The 18,729-nt window shown below is 40.8% G+C and overlaps 1 protein-coding gene across 1 annotated transcript in view; it reads right to left on the reverse strand.

The window, feature by feature from the left end:
- Positions 1 to 18,729, reverse strand: part of SGIP1 (SH3GL interacting endocytic adaptor 1) — a 209,660-nt gene that overhangs the window by 101,409 nt on the left and 89,522 nt on the right. Inside the window, exons 2-5 of the mRNA XM_081087620.1 lie at positions 11,374 to 11,437; positions 4,975 to 4,999; positions 3,887 to 3,970; positions 2,016 to 2,087 (exon numbers count right to left, since the gene is read on the reverse strand). Of these exons, the coding sequence (XP_080943746.1) occupies positions 2,016 to 2,087; positions 3,887 to 3,970; positions 4,975 to 4,999; positions 11,374 to 11,437 (245 nt within the window). The remainder of the gene's footprint in view (positions 1 to 2,015; positions 2,088 to 3,886; positions 3,971 to 4,974; positions 5,000 to 11,373; positions 11,438 to 18,729) is intronic.

The following is an 18,729-nucleotide window of genomic DNA, read 5'->3' on the forward strand; positions in this document are numbered from 1 at the left end:
ATGGGAATAAAATGGTCAAAGTTGATCCGAAAGAACTAAACTCATGAATTTTGTAATCAGTATAATACTACCGTTGATAGACCTTTTAGTTATTAAACAATTCTTCAATACATAGGATTGTTATCTAAAAACTGATGAGATTAGTTAAATTACTGAGTTCAAAATTTTCAGTTCTATAGTTTGCCTCTATGATAATTTCATTTCTATTACCAATGCTTTTCTATCACCAATCCCAGTTTCTATGGAAACCAATGGAAGATTGAGATGAGAAGAAAGCAAAACTTATAGAATTTTTTTCTTTTAAAATAGGAACATTTTAATCACAAATACTACACATAAACAAAAAATCATAAAAATACATTCTTTTGGGAAGATATTCAACACAGACACACACACAGAGAGAGAGAGAGAGAGAGAGAGAGAGAGAGAGAGAGAGAGGGCTTTATTAGAAGAATCTGGCCTCATTCATGCTAGTGAATTCTTACAAATATATTTGGTTTCATAAATGGAAATTATCAAGTTACTGATAAAGATTCTTCTGGTAAACCCCAAGAAAGAAACAATTCTCTTGGTTTAACCACTTAAGCAAGTGCAGCTCATAGTGATAATAAGTGAAGGTAATGGCTCTATTGATTTTCATTTGGAAAACGTTGTAGAAGCAAGGAAGAAGATAAGTGGGGAAATATTATTTAAAAACTAGGCTTAATAGTACAAGCAACAGTGGCTACTCAGCATTATATAAAGAGTCATTTTTTCCTTCGAGTTGGAGTTATACCTTATTTTACTTTTTTCTTTTGTGTGTTTTCCAAACTTCTACACTTTGCATAAGTAACTTTTATTATGTGAGTATATAACTGTCATTTAAAGATAATTGAGGCTCGTATCAACGTTACTCTTAATAGGCATTTTACTTTGGTCAGGCCTATTATCTGTTCTCAGATAAAATGATGGGCTAAATCAATAAATGTGGCAACAATTGTGCTTAGTTATACATTTATCAAAGTTCTCAGTTTCCACCAAGAGTGCTCCTGTTTCCCTAGGTCAGCTCAGGGCCGCACAGTAGTCGTCAGGTGAGAAATGTTAAAGACACAGGTTGCACTGCCTAAATGTGATCTTTTTGCCACTGAGATGGACTTGACTCATTTTGCAAATAATCCTGCGGGACAGCACTGTCCAACAGAACTGCCTGTGAAGATGGAAAGGTCCTAGATGTGTGCTGCCCAATATCGTACCCACCAGCCACAAGAGGCTCCGGAATACTGGAAATGGGGCAGTGTGATTGAGAAACGGAACTGTAAGTAGGCTACCATACTGAACAACACTGCTATCGTCGTTCCCTCCCCTCGGCCAAGATCGCACCCCTGAGTCAACATCCTTTGGCCAAGGACAGTGTTCCCACAAGCCACGGTCCTGCCAAATTCCTAACGTTACTGAGATAATGCTTTTCCTAAAAAATGATTACTCAGTTTGTATACCATGCTTATATTGCAGCCAAAGATTTCTTATAAATAAATTCTTTTTAAAATCTGAATACCTTTCCTTTGTCTCAGATAAGGGAAACACATTTTTTTTTTGCCTTGTCACTCTTTTAAAAAAAAAATGCTTATATTGATTTTGAGAGAGAGAGAAAGGGAGGAGATAGAGAAACATGGATCAGCTGCCTCCCAATTGCATCCCGACCGGGGATCAAGCCCGCAAGCTGTGCATGTGCCCTGACCAGGAAGGGAACTGACAACCTTTTGGTGCACAGGACCATGCTCGACCAACTGAGCAACACCAGCCAGGGAGGCCTGTTCACTCTTTAAAAGTATATTCAGACATCAGCATATAGAGTCTACATGGTTGATTTAAACGCTGGCTCCACGTTTTCAAAAAATAATTTGGAAATAACTAAAAAAGACTCTTCTTAATTGGAGTAAATAAATGCTACTCTTTTTTTTCAAGTTTCAGGTTGGGATTTTACTTACTGTTTCTACAAACCCTTGGAAATTTTAAACTAAAATCTGTTTCCTTACCGAAACTTTTTTTCCTCCTTCACGCGCACACTCTGCTTTGTTATTGTAGGGTGGTTCATGTGGGCTGGGCTGCTGGAATTGATTGTTTTCATGTAGAAAAAGTTGTTAAAGGATCTGTTTGTTCTTTAAGACACATATAAAGAATCACATGGAGTCAGCAAACATACCATAGAAGAAACAATTTCTAGGCCAAATTGTAGGGCCTACCAATCTTGGCAGGGTTCCTTAAACAAAGAGCGGACTTTGGGGCCCATAATGAGGCTCTATTCAGCAGGCCAGTGTAGCTAGGTCAGGAGAAGAGAGCAGAGGAAGAAACATCCCAGGCAGGAGAGACTGTGTGGATCTCGTCCTCATTCAGCCAGTTCTTAGTTTACAGGTAGAGAACAGACACCAGGACACACTAAGACTGAACAGAAATGGATGTATTGCTAATCAGAGTATGAAAATTTGGCTCCATTATACTTTACCCTGGACCTAAGCCTTCCTGAGGGTCATCAATACATATAGCACACATAGTTGACAGCTCCAAATCTGGGCCTTTCCTGTACACCTGTTCGGGATGAGCAGAGACGATGCCCTCGGGCCATGTGTAGGTGGAAATCTGCACTGTTTAGGAAAAAGTGAAAGTGTTGCCTGTATGGTTAGAGTTTGTCTCTGGGTTGGAATGCATTGTAACACACAGCTGCCGGAAATCTCAGACACCAGGACAAACAGTTCTGTAGGGGACAGGTACATTCGGCCACGTGGGGAGCAAGACACGCCCACCCTCCTACATGGAACCTTGCCACAAAGCCTCTGTATACTAAACTGCAAAAGCATTGTCACCAGAGATGGGCTTCACCGGATTTTGAGGAACTGAAATAAGCTCAAATACATTAAGCCTATTGTGTAGCCCTGTGTTGACAAGCCATTTATAAGCATGCACCATCACCTATAGTTTATATAACTACACCAGTGAAACCATAAATTTCCACTTCAGACACCCAGAGACAATAATTTGGAAGCTAACTCAGCCACGTAAAAGTGGACTAGGTCCACAGATGCAAGGTCTTAATCAATCTGAATGTGAAAGAAAATCAGGTTGAGGTCTCTAAGGACCAGATGCAAACAGAAACTTGGGCCCCTAGGGCCCTGGTATGATAAGGAGCTTTCAAATTCGGTGACCACAGTTAGTGGGGGAACTTGGGTAACGTTTCCAAATAGTACAACTAGCAGCTTGTACAACCTACGAAGCTGCGCATCCTGTTTCAGAGAACATTTATTTAGAATGTAGCCTTTTTCAAGTGGGTCTGCATTATTTCCTGAGAAATTGAAATTAAATAATTCCCCTTTCCTAATAATCAGGGAGACTTACGGTATTTCCAATGAAGAAACAAAGAGGGCACAGGCACTAATAAGTAACTTTATATGACTTGGAATGTGGTGGTACAGGAGCACTCAGGGAACTCCAGTACAAAGCCCTGAGCTGGAGTGGACAAGTCCACAGCATCACGGCCAGGCTCATCAATGCAGCCTGGACTCATAGTTGCCCACACCATGCCAGTGCCGTACCAGGCACCTGGGTGCACAGTCCACCAGAGATTTAAACCGGTGGTCCCTGGAAGAGCAGAGACACTGAAGTAGCCATGGGGCCTCACAGACAATGAGCTGGGGGGTGGGAGGGATTTTAGAAAAAGGAAAAAGGACAAGACTGAGGGTGGCAGAGGGAAAGAAGCAAGAAACAGCAATCCAGCCTGGGAGCAGTAGAGAGAGAAAGCAGAGAACAGCTAACGGAGCCTTGCAGGGGCCAGAATGAAGGGGACAAGAGAACCCAGGGAGGGGACCCAGACAGCAGCAAAGAGAAGACACAGTAGCAGAGAGAGAGAGAGTACCTGCGAGAGAGTTAACGAGAGGGCTCTGAGCCAGAAGCAAGAGGTGAGGAGAAGCTGAGTCTTCTGGGTCTTTTTTTTCCCCTGCTGAATAGAGCCTTGATTATAGTGTTACCCAATGTCTGGTAAATTTCAGTCTATTCTCTTAACATTTCATGGCAAGAACTACATGAATGCAAAAGGCACCCCAAAGCTAAGAACCCTGAGTCAAATGTGGGCAAAAAACTTGTGCTATAGCTGCGATTAACACCCCAATGTAGGTATATTATTATAAAGGGTGATTTTTCAAAAAACAATTTTTTAACCACCAGGTTTATTTTCGTTCCCACTCCAGCCCAATGAGCCTAATGTGAGTCAATTCCCTCCCCCCACCCCAGTGACAGCTGTTCTTTTGAACCTAATGAATAGGCATCTGATTTAGATTTGAAAGAAATAATTTTAGAAGTGGGTGCAGACTCCCATAAGCACAACTCAGATAAATCCAAGCCAAGGCACCACAGACTTCTTTAAAAATCAAGAAATCTGGTGACCAGCAAGGAGTCAGAGTTACTGTTAAATCTAAACCCAGTGGATGCATTTTCCTCCTTCAGGCTGTAAATTCAGGCATAAGTGGTTTCAAGACCATTCCCTACTTGTGAATTTAATATAGAAAATGTATCTGCAGCTCAACTACAAAAGGGGGAAAGTTTCTTTCAATTTTACTGGAGCTCAGCTCCATTATAACTTTGTGGCCTCTGTTAGAGAAAAACATTCTCCCATAATGAGCTTTTATATCATTAAGTTGGACATGAAATAACAGTTGATGGCAGCAGCCCCTGCAGGAACTGTCTGGTTTGTGACCCACCATAGTTTGCTTGCCTAATCAGGGCAGGGTTTTAGGTGAATACAATAAATAAGTTTAACTTGACCAAGACTGCATGTATGTCCCATGCAATTCCTACAGAATATTTTAACAGTGAGAGGTCTGAAAAGCCATTTAAGCTACTTTTTCCCTATAGAAAGCAAAAAGAAAAGCAACGGGGCTTTAAGAAATTTAAACATAGCATATATTGAAGTGCAAACCTACTAAAAACGATCATTTAAATACTTACAATTCCATCTCTATCGGGTGAACCTCTGTAACAAAAAGAAATTTGTAGCTATTAGGAAAATGAATCATTCTTGCTACATAGACCAAAGTATAACAAGAAACATTAACCACCTCTCCCCCCCTCTCCCCTGTTCTCACCCCAGTAAATCCATCTAATGCAAACTAAATCAAAACAAATTGGTACAGTGGTATTTGAGTGTGAGGTGTGTGTATGTGTATGTGGGAGCGAGATTCTCATTAAAAGCTGAAGTCCAAAAGGCACCAAGTTGCTGCAGCAGTTTTGGTCCCCTTTGAAGAGGAGAGCTCATTAAGTGTCTGTCCCAGTCTATGGCTCCATTTAAAACTAGCATGGGGGGGGGGGGGAATGTAAACCAACTGGTTCTCTCTCATCTTCTCCATGGGAGTGGTCTTGAATTGCCCCCATAAGAAGAAACTACTATGGTATTGTTCAACTTACTTTGAGAATCTGTATTTTCTTCCATATTTCTCTATTTATTGCTCCAGTGATTATAGGAAAGCAGGAAAGGGAGGGCAATGTTTCCTCAGGGCTCACTCTGATGACTCAGGGGAGTTCACCATGGTGGCAGTGTGTGCCACAGTGCTCAGGAGTAAGGACTGTAGAACAGCATGACTCTGAGTGTCCAGACTCCACCACTTGTTGGTTCTGTAACCTCTGTAAGCCAGCTTAGATCAAATAATGTATATAAAGAATTTATAACAATCCCTGATACATAGTGGGTATTAAAAAATGCGGGCTACAGTTTTTTCCTCTCACATAATGTCTCTTCACTAGGAACATAAGACTGTCCACCTGCAGCCACATTAGACTTTGTAGCAATAGAGGAAGTGCAAACGGTTGTGCAAAATAATATCGTTATTTTGAAAAACTAAACTGGAGGGGCCAGAGGAAGGAAGAAGCAAGAGGGTGGTCACCGTATCTTTTCCTCTTTTAATTCACTCTGCGAGGAGTTTTAAAAAGTTACCCTTTAAAACACAGAGACCGAATTATGCCTAGATGGGGACCTGCATTATTTGGAAGAAAACCTTAAGTACTTGAGGTGGACTGTGAAATCCTGAGGAGTTTGGTGTGGTTGGAACTGTTCTTTAGGAGGTGGGACAAGGTGATGAAATTATTTATTGCTTCATAGGGTGGGGCAGAGAGAGAAATGTAGAGAGTCAGTGGGACATCTCCTGGGCTCCAAGATGAGACTCCCCTTCTCCACCAACATCTCCTCCTAAATTAGCAGAATATTTTTACTTGGATTGCAAAACACTTGATGGAGGTTCGTCGTTTTTCATAACCAGTTCTGTGCCCATGTGGATACAGGGGCTAGAAGCTGATATTGCAAGACCATGGGAGTTGACAGAAATCTTAGGGTCCTTGGACATTCCCTGGCTATGGGAATTAGTTGGTTTAAAGAAATTTCTTCTAAATTAGAAGGACAGGAAGAGTCTTAGCTCATTAAACTTATAATTCATTGAACAAACAGTGAGTGCTTATAATCGGCCAGGCACTAGGCTAGGATCTGAGGATAAAAACATGAAGCCATACTCATCACAGAAAGAATAAGACAGGCAAGTAAATCCAGTGAGATATCATGGCCATAATCAGCTCAGGTGCACAGGAAAGTACAGAGAAAATCTACCAACTCACACTCATCAAAACAAACTTTTCTTTTTAGAACTATATACTGCAAAAAATAAAAGTAAAAAAGAGCATTTCTTACTAGAATTTTAGTTTCTGCTAAAGGAATTGAGAAAGAAGTGATTGTAACTTTTGCATAGGATAAATCCACAGGCACTGATCCCTGTGGGGATGTCTTTGAGGGCAGCAAGTAATAGATATAGAGAAAACAATCTCTGGCGATAGGTCTGGCTATAGTGCTGCCCATGATTGGTCCAGGTACAAGGGTATTCTATAGAGCATCTTACAAGAAGCCACTTGATCTCCTGCATATTGCAACTATTGGGATGGCATTTCAGAAATTTTAATCAGAAAAATTATAATTGTATATAGCAGCATTGGTGTCCTCTTCTGATCCTTTGGTCTTATCCATTGATGGAAATGGGGCTGGTGCTTCCTAGGGTAGCGACAGTAAGCATGGTGGTTAAGAGCACCGGCTCTAGGGCCAGATGCTTGGGTTCATTCAACCTAAATTTCCTGCATAACCTTGGGCAAGTCGCTTCATCCCTTTGTGTCACAGTTTCCTCATCTACAAAATGGCCATGATAATAGCATATACATATACCCCACAGGACAATTAGAGGATTCCATGAGTTTATAAAAGTGAAGAGCCCAAAATAGTACCCAGAACATAGTAAATTCTCATTAAATGTCATCTAGAATACACTTACTATATAATATGACCTCGGATAGGGAGTAGAGAGATTTTAGCAGCCTCAGACACTTGAAGTTCTCAATTCGCTTCCTAACCCTTCTTAGGAAATTTCATATTTTATTTTTAAGTGATTTTTAAAAAAATTTAATAGCAGACCCATTATATTTACTGACTTCTATTTTAAAACTAATCATCTACCATGGACCCTTTGCCTCTGGTTTAAAAAGTGCCAGTTACCACTGCCTTTTTTCTGTTACCCTTCTATTGATCTTGATTATAATTTTGCCCATCTGTTCTTTTTCTTCTGGGAGATAAAAGCCCAGGTGCTTGATTCTGGACAAGAATACTAGTTTCAAGTCTTATTTTCTGGGTAACCTTCAGCAACTTACTTAATCCCTCTTGGCACTGATTTCTCATCTCTAAAATTGAGATATGACTTCTGACCTTACTGAATTACTGTGAGGATTAAAAGGGCTATCAGTGCATATAACAGAGCCTGCACAGGGCTGGCCACTTAGCACAGGCTCTTTCCTTTCCTCTCTCTACCAGGCACTGTAGTGATGATTAAATCAGGAAGCTCTGGTCCCAACCCCACTCTAACTAAGGAGGTTCAATCAGCTCAAGTTGGGGCTGGTGGTACACCCTGAGGGAACTGCAACAGCTGTGAAAACAGTTGGCATCAACAAAGTTTCAATTATAGCAGATTAACATAAGCATTACCTAGAGCTGAAGGGACAGCAAATTCCCAGAGCATTTGGCCAACCTTTTGTGAGAATGATGTATGACCCGATTACAGACAGGGGTTCATGAAGAGCAAAGGCTGACACTAAACTGTTGATCTTTTGACCATCACTGCCGCTGGGAACAATTTATGGCTAATTTGCTATCACATAAGTATTTTGGGGTGCTCCAGTGATAAGTTAAGGAGACATGCTTGGGGTTCTACAGGCACATGTCTCATCAAAGTACCTCAGATAGATATTGGGCACCTATCAAAGCCATGAGGAAAAATTTCTTATTTTCATACCTTTAGAAATGGTGATGGAAGAGCAGAGCATGTTCGAATGCAAATTAGCTCTGCCTGCTCTGAGGAGGTTGTTTGATCTCTTTTCCCTTTTGAGGGAAATTTTTCCTTTTTAATTTTCTGCACAAACCAGAGATTATGTGCAGTCAGTTACAGACACTCTCTTCAAAGAAAAATAGATTTGATTTCTGCTAATGATGTTCTCCTGAGATGTGTGTCTAACGATGCCCCACATACCCAATGGCACATTATAGGTGACAGGAGATGTTGCTGACAGGCTGACTGGTATAGTGTCTGGCTCTTCTGGGAACTTAGATTCCATCTAGTGTGAACTGAGGCCAAGGGAAGGAAAAGCATATTCCCAAGGCTGTAGGAATGCTGGCAACGCTGGAAGCAGAGCCCAGGTCTGCAGGCTCCAGTGACAGAACCATCTTCTGTTTTGGAGGTTGTTTAGAAAGGGGCAGTTTCTTTTCTTTTCTTTCTTTTTTTGATATATTTTATTGGTTTTAGAGAGGATGGGCGAGGGAGAGAGAGATAGAAACATCAACGATGAGAGAGAATCATCGATTGGCCGCCTCCTGCACGCCCCCCACTGGGGATCAAGCCTGCAACCCAGGCATGTGCCCTTAGCGGGAATTGAACCTGGGACCCCTCAGTCCACTGGCCGATGCTCCATCCATTGAGCTAAACCAGCCAGGGGAAAAGGGCAGTTTCTTAAGAAACAATTGTAATTATGTAGTCCTCAAAAAATATTCCTGAGGAGAGATCAACCAAAGGACTTGTATGCATGCATATAAGCATAACCAGTGGACACAGACACCAGGGGGGTGAGGGCATGAACAGAAGGTGGGGGTGGGGGAGAAGGGGTTATAGGGGGATAAGGACACATATGTAATACCGTAATCAATAAAAAAATATTCCTAATTCAATCATTTTGAACAGGGGTGAGGAATGTCTGGTGCTCGGGCCGTATAAGGCCCACAGAATCATTTAGTCTGGCCCTGCCAAGGCAACTGCAGGCGGGATTAAAAATTCAATAAACCTGGGAGCTTTTTTCATAGCAACATAAATTTATATTAAGTGAATTATATTAAGCAAATGATGTTATAGATATCCAAATGATCCTTGGCAGAAAAAAAGGTTCCCTACCCCTAATATAGAACAAGACTAAAGGTAATTTTCATGAAATAATTATTTAACAAAAGAAAAAGCACAAAAAAAATGTAAGAACAGGTGACTTAATATTTGCTATCTATATTAAAAAATAGCTTTTATTTTCCCCTAATCCTTTATGTTCTCTGGCTTCCAGGTTGCCCACAGCCTAGAGAAGGAAGCCCAAGTGACACAGCCTGGCACTTCCTATCTGGTCCTGATGTCCTTTCCAGATTTGCCTCCAATGATCATTCTTACCTGCTAAGAATGGTAGGCCAACTGCCTTATTTGTCTTGTCCTGAATACCAGTTGACTTTTCCACCTCGCTGCTTTGGCTGTTGTTCCTTTAGAATTAAATGCCTGTCCTCAACTTGAAGGTCAAACTCGAAGTTCTTCCCTCCCTGAAGCTTCAGTGATCATCTGTCCAAATGTGAGCTTTTCTACCCTCAGACTTCCATGAATTCCATTTTTATTTGCTCATAAGGAACTCACCACATATTAATTTGTATTAGTAATAATGAGTAGTGTTGCTGCCATTTATTGAGCATTTACTAATAGGTCTCAAACTAGTCATGTCAAATGTTATTTCATTTTGTTGTATGAAAGCTATTTCAGTTTGTGTGTTAGATATTTTATCCCATCTTCTATAATAATAAAAGGGTAATATGCTAATCAGACCGGACATCCTTCCAGACAAAGCTGGAGCTTGAGGAAAGCAGCCCGGGTCCCGGGTGCCTGCTGGTGGCCAGAGGGAAACCTGGGTCCCAGGTACCGGAGGGAAGCCGGTGCCAGCAGCCGGGGGAGGAAGGCCTACTCTTGCATGATTTTTCATGCATCGGGCCTCTAGTGAACTACAAAATCTTGGAGGACAAGGACACAGGCAATGCTAAGCAGCCTGTGATAAAATGTATGCACGATAAAAATATAAAGGAAGAAAAGCTAAAGGTGATAAGAAAATGTAACCTTCTCCATTTTTACCTGTGCCCAAATAATTATTGATTTTCACATTTTCTAACTTTCTTTCATGGATTCCAGCCAAATGATGGGTTTAATGGGCTCATTAATCTGATTTAAGCAGGCCACAAAAGGTCTTCAGTTTTACATGGCCACAACCAGCTGCAGGGGAGTAATGGTGCAGTCATTACACTGGTCTTGGCTGGAATCCTGAGTTCCCGGCCTTCTTACTTTCCATGTGTAAGCTACATGCCTGCCTCTAAGCAGCACCTGAGATTTTTGTGTCCGAGCTAAATACTCTACAGGACTATTCAAGATGGTCAAATAAATGGAATAGAATTGTTACATCATTGGATGTTTTCAAGATGGGTTTATTAGAGTCTGAGGGCAATTGATGATCTTGGGTGTGATCATTTAAACATGTAAAAGTATCCACAGGGTTATTTCTGGCACTGGCTTCTTATTTACAGCCAAATAGCCTATCCTGTGAATTCTGTTGGTTGATTTACAGTTTTGCTTGTACAAAATCTTGGCATCAAGTGAAAGCTTTGGAATGTTATCTGAACAAATTTTTGTTTCTGGCTAGGCCTAATCTACCTAAACAGGTGTTTTTGCTTCTTCATTTCACTCAGAGCAAACCTAGAGGTGGTAATAAATACTCTTAGTCCCCACAGAAGTAACAGTAACACTTCCTGCCTCCCAGATTTTTGGGAAACGTGGTTATCAAGCTATAAAATAATAACGTGATGAAAAACTGAACACATGATGAAAAGTCTTTATCTTTGTAGAGTAAATCTAAGAACCATTTATGCCTAACAGTTACAATTTACCCAGAAACAGAATAGTACACAATATCCCAGAAGACTCTATGTCCTCTAAGCGACAATGACAACAGCATCTCTTTGAGGAGGCAAACTTTTAAAAGACTTACGTAGAATCAGTGTCCTTTTCTTTCTTCCGTATCCCAAAGGCCTTCCTTGTACGTTTTTTCAATCCTGTGGGAAAACAACAAAGGGTCAAAGCAATCTACTTTTTATTTGAATGTTCCTGGCAACATTCATATAAACATAATTTAAAAGTTGCAACACATCCCTTAAATTTGAATGTTCATAAAGCAGGGAAAGTTTTTTCAATCGGGTGTGTGTATGTATGTGTATATATATATATATATATATATATATATATATATATATATATAATTCACTATTATACATATTAATATTTTTATTGATTTTAGAGAGGAAGGGAGAGGGAGAGAGAGATAGAAACATCAATGATGAGAGAGAATCATTGATCAGCTGCTTCCTGCACACCCCACACAGGGGATTGAGTCCACAACCTAGGCATGTGCCCTGACAGGGAATTGGACTGTGACCTCCTGGTTCATAGGTCGATGCTCAATCGCTGAGCTATGCAGGGCCACTATTATATTTTCCAACAGATGTCTAGCAAAGATTCCGCGCTGTAAGTTCTTAGCACCGTAAGAAACAGAAGAACATAAAAGAATGAAAAGGAGACCAGGGCGTGGTATTGCAAGCTTTTCTTAGAATATTGTCATTCATACTCAAATTGGCCCCACCAAGAAACCAAGTTACAGATTTAGAAGAATAGCAATTTCCAGGTTAGATATATTCTTGAGACTTGGATAATTCCAAGACACAGAATATGGAAAAAAATATACCAGGAGAGCTACACTGGCCTGGATTACATCTTTGTATCCCATATTCCCATCTCACCTTTTTCTATTTCTTCAATTCTGTGGCTAGACTGGATTGTTAGCCATTCTTAGAATATACCCCAACATCTGTAGTCCAGTATCTGTTGCTTCTTTATGTGGTCCTTACCTCTGGCTAAAATGCCTTTCCTATTTTGTTGATATTTAGAATGTTAATTCATCCTTTACATCCTAGCCAATGTCATCTCCTCAGCAAGGCTGCCTCAGTTCTGGTGGTGTAAGAAACTGACTATCCTGTGCTTCTCCCAAATGTTGCTCTTGTATCAACCTGTTTCACTTACTAGTTCCTATGTCTGTTTCCCTGCTAGGCTGTCAGTCTTTCTATGAGAGAGGCCAAGGTTCCTACATTTGTATGTCCCTTATAGCAAGTGCAAGTACCAGATAATATTTGTTGACTTAAATGATCTCCCAGGAAGCATCATGCAGGTAGGGCAGAGATAAGGGGACTCCTTTCTGCCATCCTGGACAAAGCCCAGTCTTCGTTTCTCCATTCTTACCCTGTCAAGGCTTTGCTTGAGATTCACATCTCCTCTATGTTCCACAGTTACATGTGTGACTTGTGTTTCTTATGTTAGTGAGTTTATTCAAACATGCTAAATGCCTATATATTCAAAACCTTAGGTATTTTTCCGGTGGTTTGGAAAGTCTTCTTGACAAATTGGAGTGGAAAAGTCACTGACTTCAGGGTTTGTTTGGCACTATCAGGTGAAACAAAGGGAAAATCATGACAGAATCAGAGATTTGATGACACCTTCTTCCAAAACATGTGAGTCAGCCCAAATTTCTCACATTATCTGAGTCACTCATTATTTGGCTTTTAGGGTACTACTCAAATTTAATCTCCAAAGTGCATCTGTTCAGTCTAATTTTGCATTTTCATAGTTATTTCATATAAAACATTTAGGGCTTTAAAATGTCAATGTTTGTTTAAAAAAATACGTCCCACATAAACGTATTCTTCCTTTCTCTCCACAGGAGAAATTTTAGGAAAACAAAGTTATTGACATTTAAAAAGCTAGTCACCTACAATATTTAGGACACTTTGGCTCCATTCATTTTTAACTTTGTTAAAAACTTTCTTCCTTCTCACCTCTGCCTTACCTCCTTACAGAGATAAAATATCAGTTACAATCATCATTTCCTCCTTTAATTTTCCTTGGGCTTCTGAGTCTCTTAATTGGTTCCTCCATGCTTCTAATTTAGCTTTGGGTTAATAATGAATGTTATATTCATTTTATATATATAAACTAATCACTACTGGTTTTTATAGGACCATAAAACAAATGCTATTATTATATTACGTTTTATTTTCTACAACTTTAACATGATTAAGAAATAGCATGCCCTACCAAATAGATCAGAAAATACATGCAAATTCCAGTAATTCTTGTATTAAATTAGTAACAAAGCAGGCAACAGTAGTTTTTCATAGACTGTCCTGTTTTTGACCACCAATCTGGACAATAGCCAATATGAACTAGGTTATGAATGTCACGAGTTGTCCATTTTCCAGTGAAAAGTACACTGGATCAGGATTCAGAAGACAGAGTCCATTCCCAGGATCATTTCTAATTGTGGAGTTGAATACAAGTTACATTCCTTTTGGATTTTGATCTCTCAAGCCTATAACAAATCAGCCAATAATACTAAAGGATAAAAGAATCTGCACATGTTCACAAAATGCTATGCAAATTCGTATTTTTAGTTTCATTGAAAGTCATGTTTCCCATATGTAGGATACAGCTATACATGGACTATATACAGGAATACACTACAGAAGTGACATTCCAGAAAATCAAAACAAATCCAACTGGTGAACTAAAAAAAAAAAAAATCATTAAAACCTTTTTCTCCCTTAAAAAGTGGAAAAGATTGAGGAAGTTTAGGGAAGTATGAAGAAATGAAGAAAACTCTGAAAGAATAAAGCAAACAAAGTTATAAAATGTAAAAGTCATTCATATCTTAGCAGCACTTTGAGAAGATTCAGGAAGAAACAATTGCACCAACTGTGTTAAAAGTTAGTAGGCCAGAGGGAAGGGGGATGGGCAAAGGCTGGGTGGAGGTGGGCAAAGGCGGGGGGGGGGGGGGGTGGAGGGGATAGGAACAGTTGCAATAGTGTAAACAATAAAAAAAGTGAATGGAAAGGTGTGGGTATGTTTTTTTTAGAGTTTATTTTAAAATTTCAAAGAAATTCTTTGAAAAAATGATGATCAAAGACCTTACAGGGATAACAAGTTTTAGACACTATCTATAATAATAAAAGTGTAATATGATAATTGGACCAGACAGCCGAACGACCTTCTGGACATCCTTCCTGAGATCCTTCTGGATGATTTTCCAGACGAGGTTGGGGCTGCGAAGGCTGAGGCAGCCAGGGCTGCGAGGGCTGAGCCCCTTGAATGAATTTTGTGCACTGGGCCACTAGTATATGATAATCTGATAAGCTTAACAAAACACTATGTCTAATGATTCTTCATTTATGACCCCAGAACTCCATGAACATTTAAAGTAATTTTCTACAGTGTAGTTTTTTCTGGGCTGGGACTTGAATTTTTTGGTCAACTATATATTCTTTACCAAAATGGGAAGGAAAAATAATGTTTTTGAGAAATGAAGTGACTTTTCCCTTGCCAATATATCAAAACAGAGAGCTCTAAAAAAAAAAAATGTTATTGTTTTGATGATCGGGGACTAGAAGGGTTCTCTCCCAAGCTGTGGAACTGAGAACATTTTCCAGTGTGCATCCAGAACTGTCTCCTTAGATCAGCCACACAGGAAGTCTGGCCTCTAGATTCTCTCCACCTAATTTAGATTCTTTTAGCTTCCTTTGGGATTATGGGAGAAGCTAGTCAAGTCTGGGAACAACAACAACACAATTAAAAATAGACATTTTTAAGAGGGTAGGAATGCGTATTTCAAAATAGGCAGTCCTATATAATGACATTCAAACTGACATCCTATCTAATAAAGAGGGAATATGCTAATTGACCCTCATGCCATTGCAAAGATGGCAGTGCCCACAGCCAATAAAGAGGGAGTATGCTAATTGACGCTCACACTATAGCAAAGATGGTGGCATCTACAGCCAATAAGGAGGAAATATGCTAATTGACTGCCCTTCCCTCAAAGATGGCAGAGCCCACAGCCAATAAGGAGGGAATATGCTAATTGACCGTCCCACCTCAAAGATGGTGGTGCCCACAGCCACAAGATGGCAGTGCCCAGTCCCCCCGGCCTTGCCGAGCACCTGCTTCTGGAGTCCCACAGTCCCCTCAGCCCCCAGCTGCCCAGGGCGGGCCTGAGGCACAGGCAAGCCTTGGATGGTGGCTTCCCAGCTACCCAGGGCCACCGAAGGCTCAGGTAACCAGGGCCAGCCGAGGCTTGTGCTGCCGGCAGTGGCAGCAGCAGAGGTGTGATGGGGCGTCACCTTCCCCGATCACTGGGTCGCCTCCCGCCCCTGAGGGCTCCCGAAATGTGAGAGGGGGCAGGCCGGGCTGAGGGACCCCCCCCCCCCCAGTGCATGAATTTTCATGCACCGGGCCTCTAATAAGATAATGAAATAAAGCAACAAATGTAGCAACTGACAACAGAGATGCAACACATGGACAGTACAAAAAAAATTTCATTATTGTAACACTGCTAGCTACCATTACTGAGCTCCTGACTATTGGCCAGGAACCAGTTGCTTTGCATATATTGTCTTATTTAATTCTCTTACAAACCTTGTGAAAAAATAGAAGGTGTTTTCTTCTCAAGTGATGGCCCTAATGGTTTGACTAAGTTAGATTTTATTATCATCATCTCCAGGGAGGAAACTGAAGGCTCCTCTTCTACCACTGCTCCCCCAAATGTTGAAGTTCTTCCAGACTTTGTCCTAGCTGCCTCTATATCCTCTACCTGAGGCAAGTCCATCCACTCACATGGTTTCATTTGCCATCTGTATGTAGATGAATTATGAATCTGTAGGTGAGGCCCAGTACTATCTCATGAGTTTATGAATATGCAGTACTTTTTCTCAGAGTCAGGCTTTAATAAATCGACATTAGATTTCTTCAAATGCCTCAAGGCTCCATTTATTATACATACTAGTGCTAACTGAAAGAAGCCAGATATAAAAAGTCATATGTAGTATGATTTTATTTATATAAAATATCCAAAGTAGCCGAAACCGGTTTGGCTCAGTGGATAGAGCGTCGGCCTGCGGACTGAAAGGTCCCAGGATCGATTCCGGTCAAGGGCATGTGCCTGGGTTGCGGGCATATCCCCAGTGGGAGATGTGCAGGAGGCAGCTGATCGATGTTTCTCTCTCATCGATGTTTCTGACTCTCTATCTCTCTCCCTTCCTCTCTGTAAAAAATCAATAAAATATATTTAAAAAAAAAAATATCCAAAGTAGGATGTTTCATTAATACAGAAAGCAGATTAGATGTTGCCAAGGGCAGATGGAGGAGGACCCAGGGAGTGATATCAAGTTCCAGAACTAGATTGTGGTTATGGTTGCACAACATTGAGAATGGACTGAATACCACCGAATTGCACAATTTAAAATGCCCAAATGGGAAATTTTATGTTATGTGTATTTTAACACACACACACACACACACACACACACACACACACACACACGGAGAAAGAGAGAGAGAATAGTTTAGAAGGAAAGATGGGAGTGAGAAAGAAATATAATCAGGTGACACCTGGAAGGGAGAGGAATCCAGGCCTTCTTTGTAATCTAAAGATCTGGGATCACGTCCCAATTTGACCTTTTGCTGGTTGTCATTTACAGCAAAATGTATAGAGAATCCAAGAGGTACTATGTTACTTTCTATATAAAATTCATGTCCTCACAGGGTATGAGGTTTGGAGGAACAGCCTCAGTTTCTCTCTCTGTAATTACTAAGAGTAAGGAGAAGTCAGTGCTTGTCCACTGAGTACCTTATATGTGCCAGGCACTATGGTAAGCGTTTTACACACACTAATTCTTTCAACAAGCATGGAAGGTATTACGAACCCTCTATTTTGTGGATTAAGAAACAGACTCAAAGTGATTAAGTTCCTCTTCCAAGATCACTAAACAAACAAGTGATAAGAGCAAGATCTGGAGGCAAGCTCAGCTACTTCTTACAGGGTATTCATGAGGGTTCTGGTAGTCCCCCACCCCCCAGGGCAATGCCTGGTACATAGTGAACACACCATCAGTGTTTATTTAACACATTTTTAAAAAGCCATGCGAAGTTTGTATAATAATTAAAACAAAAATGAATGAATTTTCCTGACGTTTGCAATCTACATTCCATTGATGTTCAGTTTTTTGTTTAATATTCATTGTGTATACAGAATTATTAAAGAAGGAAAAGGACTCCAACTACACAGGATGGACCTACCAGAATGCCCAGGCATTAGGCCAGGGACCCAGGAAGAGGGATGAGCTGTGACCCCACCACATTTTTAGGTGAAGAATGAGCACAATGGCACATTGAAAAGCTCAATTTAGCCCAAAACACATAATATAAATAAAAACAAATAGATGTCAATTTGTTAAGTACTACTTACAATGTTTTAGAAAGTATGTCAGGAACTTCCTTATCTTAGCCTTACACAATCTTATAAGGTGGGAGCTATTATTGTATTGACTAGAGGCCCGGTGCACGAATTCGTGCACCAGTGGGGTCCTTCAGCCTGGCCTGTGGGATCAGGCCAAAACTGGCTCTCCGACACCCCCCAAGGGGTCCCGGATTGTGAGAGGGCACAGGCCAGGCTTAGGGACCTCACCGGTGCATGATTAGGGCCAGGGAGGGTTGCAGGAGGTTGGCCAGCCAGGGAGGGCCCGCGGTTGAGCTCCAGGGCATGTCCAGCCCATCTCTCTCAGTTCCCATCAGTCAGACTCCAGCAGCAAGCTAACCTATTGGTCAGAGCATCTGCCCCTTAGTGCACATCATAGTGACTGGTCGACCAGTCGACTATCTGCCCCCTGGTGGTCAGTGAACGTCATAGCGAGCAGTTGAGCGGCCTTAGCATATCATCAGCATATTACGCTTTGATTGGTTGAATGGACAACTGGACACTTAGCATATTAGGCTTTTATTATATAGGGATATACCTACCATGGGGCATGAGGAGTAAGTGGTGCCCGGTCACTCAGGAAGTAATTGACCACATTTCAAAGTCCCTCTTCCTAACTACAGAATCCATGCCCTTCATTTCTTTGAAATATCTTTCTGTTAGTCATCACAGTTCATTTGTCCTCTTGTTAGAAAGCAACCAACAAACATACATGCAAAACAACAATAACAAACCTTGATTTTTTTTTTAATTGAAAAGGCTATTTTTAGCTCAGCCGTTGTGGCTCAATGGTTGAGTGTCCACCCATGAACCAGCAGGTCACAGTTTGATTCCTGGTCAGACACATGCCCTGGTTGTGGGCTTGATCCCCAGTGGAGGGTGTGTAAGAGACAGCCGATCAATGATTCCCTCTCATCATTGATGCTTCTATCTCTCTCCCTCTTCCTTCCTCTTTGAAATCAATAAAAATATATTAAAAAAACATTTTTAGAA

The sequence above is a fragment of the Myotis nattereri genome (assembly GCF_964212035.1).
Source record: "Myotis nattereri genome assembly, chromosome: 3".
Taxonomy (NCBI): Eukaryota; Metazoa; Chordata; class Mammalia; order Chiroptera; family Vespertilionidae; genus Myotis; species Myotis nattereri.